Source organism: Eptatretus burgeri, chromosome 4, assembly GCF_056783735.1.
Source record: "Eptatretus burgeri isolate ZD-2024b chromosome 4, Ebu_testis_v1, whole genome shotgun sequence".
Taxonomy (NCBI): Eukaryota; Metazoa; Chordata; class Myxini; order Myxiniformes; family Myxinidae; genus Eptatretus; species Eptatretus burgeri.
Window position 1 is genome coordinate 133,218,697 of NC_140964.1, and position 10,000 is coordinate 133,228,696.

The 10,000-nt window shown below is 40.1% G+C and overlaps 1 protein-coding gene across 12 annotated transcripts in view; it reads right to left on the bottom strand.

Moving 5' to 3' along the window:
* The window catches only part of ACOT7 (acyl-CoA thioesterase 7), a 72,829-nt gene that overhangs the window by 600 nt on the left and 62,229 nt on the right, over positions 1–10,000 (bottom strand). For 10 of the 12 annotated variants that reach the window (XM_085876314.1, XM_085876315.1, XM_085876310.1 and 7 more), the window contains 2 exons: positions 8,801–8,887; positions 1–1,245 (listed from right to left, as the gene is read on the bottom strand). The exon at positions 1–1,245 is cut by the window's left edge. In XM_085876314.1, the coding sequence (XP_085732440.1) occupies positions 1,121–1,245; positions 8,801–8,887 (212 nt within the window). In that variant the 3' untranslated portion in view covers positions 1–1,120. Of the gene's footprint in view, positions 1,818–8,800; positions 8,888–10,000 lie in introns of all 12 variants that reach the window. The other 2 variants (XM_085876316.1, XM_085876311.1) reach the window with 1 other exon arrangement.

Here is a 10,000-nt window from a genome sequence, read left to right on the forward strand (position 1 = left end):
GGCATTTATAGTTGGTAGGTAGCCCACAGTGTCTTGTGAAATTACAATATCTCTTCTGGTTTGTATATTAAATCCAGTCCATGAAGCGATCGTCTGATTGTCGGTCTCTTGTTCCCGTGCTATCATCCAAAGGTGATTCTTTTGTGAAGCTGTCAATGCTACATTATTTTAAGGAAGTTCAGTGACTGGTAGTGATGGTGGTCCTTCTCGTTTTCCAGAGATATAATGAGGAAGCTGTCTCTCATTTGGATAGATTGATCTCCTTTTGTCTTTCTTGTTTACTGTCAAAACTGCTTTTTGTGGCTGACATGATGATGATGTTGGCTGAATGATTATGCCATTCACACGATGAGAAGTTCCAGCTCCACTCAGTACTTCCTCCTGTCTATATTTGTTGTCAAATGACAGTACAGTTAGGATGAAAGAATGTATATTGGAAGGAAGAGGGAAATGATCATCTTCTGCACTCTTTAGCTTTTCAATATATAGTGCAGTTTCAATCTCCTCTAAGGTGGAGTAAGAAGATGCATGTCCCAGCTGGTTCGTGAATTTGATCAGTTCCACATTTCCTGTCAGAGTCTTTATAACCCATGGAATAAAAATATGCTTTGACGTGATTACTTTGCCTGCTGATACAGCTGTGACAATGTCTTGAGCAATGGACCATGAAAGCCTCTCATGAAGGGAGGGTGCTGCATTCTTACCATAAAGTAAGAGATTCAGGAACTGCACAAGACAATCAGGGAAGGATATGTATGTGATATTAAGTTCCCGAGGGTCAGGGGGCCAAGGCTGCTCTTTGATTCCACATTTTACTTGTTCACGTAAAAGCTGGGCTACTTGAGTTATCATAGATTTTGAATCTTGCTGCTTCACAAGAATGTTATATTCTTCCTTTACCTGAACATAGTCAACTGCAATGGAGTCTACTGTCAAGTTGTCTGGCCTTATATATACTCTGTGGGCAACTGTGAAGAAATGCAAAGAATCTCCAAACTCTGCATAGAGATTGCGTCGCATGTGATTTTTGGTTGCCTCTGTAACTTCAAACCCATTACTTTCCATGAAGCATACAACTATGGCAGTGAGATCAGACAGTGCAACAATACAAGGGTTTTTTTTAAGACATTGGTACGGATATATTCACACACCTTGTTGAATGCAGCCCTCTCCTTTTTTTGGTAAGGATTGTCTGCACCACTGCATTCAGAAGAGATTCTTTCAGTTTGTCCCCTCGTACAATTCCTGTAACATGTTTTGTGATAATGTGCTTCAGCAGCAACAATATCTCGAGCAGTAATAGATAAAATTCTGTCATCCTGAAGTTCAGTTGCAATATCACGAATGGTTTTATCAGCCCTTGGCTCAACTGCTGGTTTCAATGGTTCCCGGCTATTAGTTCCTTTAATGTATTTGCTCTTGCTTTGGCAAAAGATGCATATCGTATCGTATACTCTTGATTGTGTACTTTGATGCTTGCCTTGTTGAATGTTTAGTCCTTAAAGAGTCTTGTTCATTTATGTACTCTTGTTTCTTCACAATTTATTTTTATGGGTGAAATTGGATCTGCAATCCCTGTGATATTTAATATTAGAAAAGTTGGTTTCACTGTTTTCAGCAGTATGGATAATTGGATGAAAATGTTGAATCTCAGCAGCTTGGCACAGGGTTTTCCATGATTCTTCATCTCTGGGGGATGATAAATCATAAAGTGGAGATTTCCCCCCACATATAATGCATGTACCGCTCTCTGTCTTCAAACGTTTCGGCTCAACTTCATCTTCTGCCCTGCTGATATGGTAAGTGGCAACAGGTTTCTGAAATATTAAAAATAAATCAGTTCCAGGAGCTGCAATGATATGTTTTATCAACAATGCTATGTTATTTTAGAGGGCCTTCCAAGGGTTTTAGCTTGGATCCCAAATATTAAAAAAAAAATAGGACACATATGACAATATTTGGATGAAACAGCAGTTTTAACAGTGATAATGAAATATATTTTGTTGTTTATATCTGGTAATATCATAAATACCACAATCATTTGAAATAGCACAAATCATGTGGCCTGTATATACATGTATTTCTGCAAATTTAGTACACGGTTTTATTTACTTAACTCATGGTTGGCACTTTTGGCTCCCAACAATAGTGTATTAAAGGGGTTGTACTGTGTAATACTTACATTTCAGTTATTAGCTCATCTTGAAACATCTCACACACCCCATTTGGCTGCATCACTTCTGTGACCTAAATTCTGTTTGTTGGTTACATGCTGTCATTTCTATTTTTAGCACAGCTTCACTGAGGGACTATCTCAAAGGTTACAGTGATGAGGGGCCCAGATCAAATATAATTTTATTTTGATTACTTTAATACATTTATCTATGAATTAAATGTGAAAGCAGCCGAATCCATGGGTTAACATATTGAAAATAAAATTGACCCTATAAAACTGTTAAGAAAAGTATTAAAAATGCAAAATAATATGAAAAAATAATTGATCAAAACAATTAATTTAATTGAAAGTAAGTCAAAATATTAGAAAAACCTTACTGAATAGTTGTTAATGAATTATATAGGTCCCTGAACTGAGATTACAATGTTACAGTGATAATACTGGACAAAAAAAGACAACTCATGCGAGATTTGAATGTCGTGTATACGTTTCAATTCCTTGCTATATGATTTGAAAGAGTGCTATGATTAGGACTCAATATCACTAATATTAATGTCAAATAACCAAGTCATGCATAAATACCTTGAAATAAGTAAACTTTGATATTTATGGTGATTTTAGGTGAAAAAATATGGAAAAAAATGTCACAAAACACCACTTTTTCACAACATTTGTGTTCATAAATAAAAAAGTAATTAACATTACTGAACAAAATACACACCAAAAGATGCAGAATTTTATACTGAATCATATGAATGTGACATCATGTGTTTGTGTTAAGCCATTGTGGAGATATGGCCAATTTACTGACATATATCAAGGTCATTGAAAAGTGGTGGCCATTTTTAAAGATGGCCACCAAAATACCATTGAGCTTGGCATGAGAAGCGTCCATCACACGATTCCATACTCTACAGACATCAAGGTAACTGAAAAGCATAGTGGCTTTTAGTCCCTCAATTTGGTAGTCAAATCTGGTCTGGCTCATGGACTATATGTCGAAATGTTACCTTTTTGCCATTTGCACAAGTTTAGGGGGCAAAAGTTGTTTTTCGACATCATCTTCACCTCACATTGGCTTTGGTGCCAATCTGCAGCAGAAAACTATCTCAAGGAAGAAAGTGTTAGCCCCTCCCACTGGGCATGCATGAACGAATGGAACAGGAGAGGGGAGGGGCATAAATCACCATAATCGACATCGGCGGGCTCGGCTATAAAGGCGTGGGAAAGCCAGAGTCCCAGAGAAAACACCACATTCATCAAGCTGCAATGAGCCATGAAGAGGGAGAAGCCACACCCTGCCTTGCTGAGGTCCTCTCCACTTCATTCTGACGTGTTCCTCTCTTCCCTTCTCCCTGCCTGCAAACATGTTCTTGTTGCTGCAAAATACATCGCCATTGGCCCCAGGTGTTTTCCTCCAGGCAATATTATGGAGTTTGACCTAATACCTCCATTGTCTCGTTGCTTTCCCCTCTCTTAAGGGGCTGTCACACCTTGACGATTTAGCTAGCGTATGCAGATTTATGAAAAATTTGTCTAAAACGCTGGCACACGTCGAATATGTTATGGGTACGTTTTGTGTATGTTAGGTGCACGCTGAAAAACACAACCATAGGTCGTATTACGCTGGTTTAAAACATATTTTTTGGTTGTCGAAAAAATTTTGCATGCTTGAAATTTTACGACTTACTCGGCGTTTGGCTCACACGTTCCGCTACGCTGGCCAGAAGTTGTAGGCACATTATGCGATCATTGACATACGTTAATTGTATGTTACTCATAAGTCGAAACACGTAGAGGTAACATTCGCGTACCCGAAACTTATTTCTCACCTATGAGTAACGTTTTGCAAACACGCTACACGAACGTTGTTCACACTTCGCAACACGCTACTTGAAAGTTCCTCATACGTCAAAACACATCAAAGTAATGCTTAGGGTACCCGTGACTTATTTATAACCTATGAATAACGTGCTTGGGAATTATTACGCAATGCATACGCTAGACTATCATTGGCCATAGGTTGTGGACGACAAAACCACGATAAACAATCGTTGGTATAACTTATCTATAAGTTCTCGAAGCGTTCTGTGTTCATTACTACGGCATTATGCATTTGTCAAAGTCGTTTTTAATACTTTAAAAAGTAAAACAAAGAAATATTTCATCGTGGGAATGAGGAAAAAAAATTAGCCGAAAAGAACATCGAACAATGGTGCAAAGTAGTCTCCTATTCCTGGATGATAAGAGGATCCATCATCACCCACACCCTCCCCATCACGCTCACATACTACTTCTGACATAGACATACTGCTACTACCAATGCTACTACTACAACTACTACTGTCACGCACACCAACTACTGCTAATAGTATTACTTCTACTGATACTACTGGCATTGACATCTACTCAACATGGAGTCTGGAACAATGATGGGTTCCTCTTGTGAAGCCCATTCGTATATACCAATTCCCCGAAACGCTGCCAATACGCCATTACACGGTAGATGTAAGTTAGAAACACATTCAGTAAGTGCTGTGGTCGTCCGGAAGACGTCAATCTAATTCGTCTACATACGACAATGTGCGTTTGAGATACGTTACACATAGGTTCATAGCATGTTACTCAAAGGTTAGAAGCACGTTATACTTAGGTTCAAAGCATGCTACACATAGGTTAAACGAACGTTACTCATAGGTTCATAGCACGCTAGTCATTGGTTCAAGGCAAGTTACAAATAGGTTCAATGCACGTTACTCATAGGTTTCAAACACGTTAAACATAGGTTCAGAGCACGCTACTCATAGGTTAAAAGGATGTTACCCATTGTTTGAAAATTAGGTTGCGGGTATGTTTAATATTACCTTGACGTGTTTCGACTTATGAGTAACCTCCAAGTAACGTGTGTCCGTCGTGTGTAAACGATCGCGGAGCGTGCCAGGAACATATGACAACGCATGCGGAACGTGTTAGCCATACGCTGAGTACGTCGTAAAATTTTCAGCATGCTTGAAATTTCACGACATATTACACGTACCACGTAATATGACAGCGCACTTCATTGTTTTCCAGCCTACTCTCAAAGTATACACAACTTACCTATACCGTATTTGACGTGCGCCTAGCGTTTTAGACACATTTTTCATCGGCCGGAAAATGCTGGCAAAATCGTCAAGGTGTGACTGCGATGTTGACACTTCAAATTCTCAGGCGGTTATGATTTAAATCGGCGTCCGGCAGGTTCTTAACAGGCTACGCCACGAGTTTGCCGGTGATACGTTTAGCGCGCTATGCGTAAGTTAAACTATCGTTGGGCAGCATTGCAGATGAAGGTTGTGAACGCCGACAACAGGCTAAGCATTCGTTGGTTAAAGTTATCAATAATACAACGAAACGTTCTGTGCCCATTACTAATATGTTATGCATACGACCAACACATTATGAATACGCCCAAAACTTAAAAAAACATCAAAATTTCAGCGTACGCCAACGTTTTACATACATTTTTATACGTTGCCGTTGCTGGTAAAAACGTCAAGGTGTGACAGGGCCCTTATATCATATGTCTGAGGTCTTAAGGCAGAGAATAATTAAGGATCTGCCTTCCATCACTTGGTTTGTTTTGTGGGCATGTATGCCAGTTCAGGTTAACTTGGGGGTAGAGTGTTACAACTGGATCCATTGTGTCCTTGCTTCTTGTACATTCCCAACCCTTTTGCTTTTGTTACATCAATACACTTTACAAGCCTGACGTGGTCTCTGGGCAGGTCTCTGTTTGTTCTCACGGTTTCATCTCGTGATTCTGTAAATCTTGTTAAAAGCAGATTGATGATAGATAAGATTGCATCACATGACGAAGGCTCCCTCAGCCCTGATAAGATCCATCATGTGATGGCCTATCAGCGTGACACTGGCCTATGGCCTTTAATTTTATTTTTTTAAAACTCGTTTTTATTTTAAATTAACGCAATGTGAGCGAACCTGTATCTCACAAGATCTGAATCGCTACCCAGCACGATAGTTCAACTAAATTTACATTCTACTCCAGCAGCTCCGCTCCAAGTGTTCCATTGAACCTAATGTGTTGGTGCACAGCAGATATTTGTGTCCTGCATAAACGCTGAAAAAGAAGGTGCCTTTGGATCCTTTAATTTTATTTTAACAAATAAATATTTAGGTAAACGTAACAGAAATGAGGAAGGTGAGAAAGAAAGTAACGAAAGTGATGTAAAGGTTTACAAACCGACACTCACGTGATACCATTTCCTGTATATTCCTGACGAACTTGTTCTGAACACGTCCAGTCCGTGTGCTTGCAGTTTGCTCAACGAGATGACATTAATTTTTTGTTGACATTTCATTTGTGCCTGGAAGTTTGAAATGCCGCAGCCCAAGAAGATTAAATAAAGCATTTCCCTTCAAATGTAGTGAAGTATGACTGCACATACAAAAGGGTCCACAGTCTGCACTGAGTGTAACAAATGGTCACATGATTCAGTATGAACTAAACAAGTAAATGAGACCATTTGGCCCATCACTGACATATTTGTGCACGTGTGTGTGTGCGCATATGAACATGCAGTAAACCGCCAAATATCGCAGGTTTCGAACAATCGCGGACAACCTCTTGTGTCCCAATTTAGTTACCGCTGTATTTCATTTTGACCAATCACGTTTTCTGACCTCAGATGAGTCATTGTTTGCATCCGCGTGTACAACTACCTCCCATTACGAGCCTTCTATTGTTTCGTGCACATTGTTAATTGGAGTATTCAGACCAGCATATGGAACGAAGCCAAATTTAATGATGAATCATGATGGAACAGGATATGGCATAAGGAGACCGTGTAGTATTAGATCTACAAGATCGAGTAACCACGCAACAGTTAATAACGGCGTGCAAACGTAAAATGGACAAAGTTAATCGTGCCAAAGGCCAGAGAAAGGTTCTGACATTGTATAAGAATATTGAGTTGTTAAATATGCTGGCAAGAAGTACAAGTGTGGCATCTGTGGGCTGCCATTACAGGATCAGTGAATCAAGAGTGTGTAAACGTGAGTCGATTATCCATGCAAGTGTCCCCACTCCGCAAAGTGCAAAAGGCTCATTCCAGTCCCATGATACTCAGATTGAAAGGATGGAAAAAGTGCTTAAAGTTTGGATCGAGGACCAAACAGAAAAAAAACGCTTTTGAGGGGACTGGTGTACGGGAGAAACCATTGTGGATTTACCAACGTTTTCACAAGGCACCCATTACCGAAGGCTCCAGTTCAACCGTGGATCATGGAACGAGTCAAGGTGAAGGGATTTCTGCCGGAGAAGGTTTTTACCGCCGAAGAGACGGGATTATTTTGCCTTCCTTCGTCCTGTTTCGTCTGCCTGGTGCCTCTTTGCTATCCTCACCAACTCATCACCTGCTCATCCCACCTGTCCATGGCTGCTTCAGCACCACCCAGAGATAAGCCACCCAGTTCTTGGTCCCTGTCCCCATCTGTTATTAAGTCCAGAGTGAGACACCTTAGATTTCTTTAGATTTGTTTTACCTCACTGTACATAATTAATTATTTATTAATTGCACTCCCTTCCTTCCCTCCAAACCCTCCATCGTCTCCGTCGTGATCACCATCCCCTGGTTCTTTTTATCTCTCTTGTTTGTGAATAAACCCCTTGTTTTCACAAAAGCGAAGGTTCTCGTGCCTTCCCTTCAGTTCTCGTGTGCGCAAACCTGCCATTGAGTGCGGTCTGAGGGAGGAAAAAAGCCAGTTCAGCCCATTCGTCCAGCGTTGGTGTTAATCGACCTGGACACGACAAACATGTATCCCAATGGAGCATTTTTGGGATATTCTGGAACGACTCCCGAGACAGCGTTTTCCACCTCCATGAAACAGGTGTGAGTTGATTGACACTCGTGGAAGAATGTGCCACATCCCTCCTGCAGAATTCCTGATGCTGGTGGACTCTGTGCCACAGCACATACAGGCCGCATGTAATGGCCCAACACCCTTCAAGTGACTTTACATTGGAGTTTCCATTTTTGGTCCACTACCTTTTGTATAATAGGCCAATGCTGTCTGTCTGTCTGTCACAGAAACATGGAAACGTTCCTCAGAGACAAAAAAATAATTATTAAGCAAAAGTTGCTTCAAATTAATCCATACCTATGGGAGCATGATATTTTTTCCATCAAACCAAAAAACAAAAAAATTGAGCCTGGGTGGTGTATTGGCAACAGACCACTGCCTCAATCGCTCTCAAAAAGAAAAAAGATTTCCTGTTAAGAAGTGCTGAATATAACCTCCCATTTTTGAGCTCTTTCAACCAGCACAAAAATAAAACTCTTCCCATTTTTTTTTTCCTTTTCATGTAGTGGTATTTTTACCACTGGCTTCTGCTCGTTATAGTTTCAATCTTAAAACTTGCCATGGGGGATAACAATGGGAAGAGAAAGAGAAATTGTTTTGTAATTAGTTGGGGTAACAATGAGGCTATATTTTGCAAATCACCCTCCAGAAACAATCTCCAAAATAATTAATGCTCTGAATTTAATGGATAAGTATGCTGAAAAACAAAGCTCAGAAGAATTTTTTTTTAATTTAAATCAATAATATTTCGAACAAACTCACCTCCTTGGACAAAACCATGGATGGCACAATCCGAAGGTCCCACCAAATGTATGAGGCTTGATTGGCTGCAGGCAACTGTGTGCATCTCTGTGCAAGGGAAAAACACCGATCATAAAATCCCATTAGCAACACACTTGTGGGTCATTTGCACCGCATCATGTCGACCAAATTTGGTATGTCCCCAATCAAGGGCCAGGAGGAGGGGGAAATGGCTTTCCTGGGATTTAATTGGAGAAAATGCTATTGTTCACTCAGCCTCCGGTGGGGGAAAAAAAAGTAGTAAAATTGTGGTTCAAGGCAAAAAATAAAAAAGGATATAGTAAATAAAGATGGTTTGTGGATTGCTTCTAATGTTCTAACGGTATCATCTTGTGGTTCTGTAAATCATGAGAAAGGCAGATTAACACGAGATAAGATGTCACGTGACGAAGGCTTGCTTGGCCTTTATAAGATAACGAGGGAGTAATAAAATAAAAAAAGAGCAGAGAAGATCATCAATGATGCATTTTGTTATTTATTTTTTTGCCGAGATGTGGGGTCAATTGGCCTGAGGAAGCTCGCTGGGAAGCGGGTCAAACAACGCCAAAGACCAGGTCTGCTCTTGCATATTACGTAAATTAGCAGAGTAGATCAAGTCACTTATTTCTTGTTAAAAATGGATACTCCCAACTGCAACAATCTTCCACCATATCTATATAAATAAAGTTGAAAGTGTGTCTGTCTGTGTGTCTGTGTGTGTGTTTGTCTGTGACCTATGCACGCGAAAAGTACTGGACTGATCTTCACCAAACTTCACATGCTGACAGAACATGTACCCGGGAGTGTCCCGATGTAAAAGAATTGTACTTCCGACTTGCGGTTTCCGAATTATGACGTCATCACCTGATTTCGTAACGTTAATTTTTCAAGTTCAACTGATTGACATGGGGCCAACGCCATTTGCAATAGAATGAAAAAATAATGCGAGAGTCAATTGAAGACAATGACTTCCGACTTCCCGGTTTCCGAATTATGACGTCATCACCTGATTGCGTAATGTTAATTTTTCAAGTTCAGCCGATTGACATGGGGCCAACGCCATTTGCAATAGAATGAAAAAAATAATGCTACAGTCAATTGAAGACAATGACTTCCGACTTCCCGGTTTCCGAATAATGAAGTCATCACCTGATTGCGTCACGTTAATTTTTCAAGTTCAGC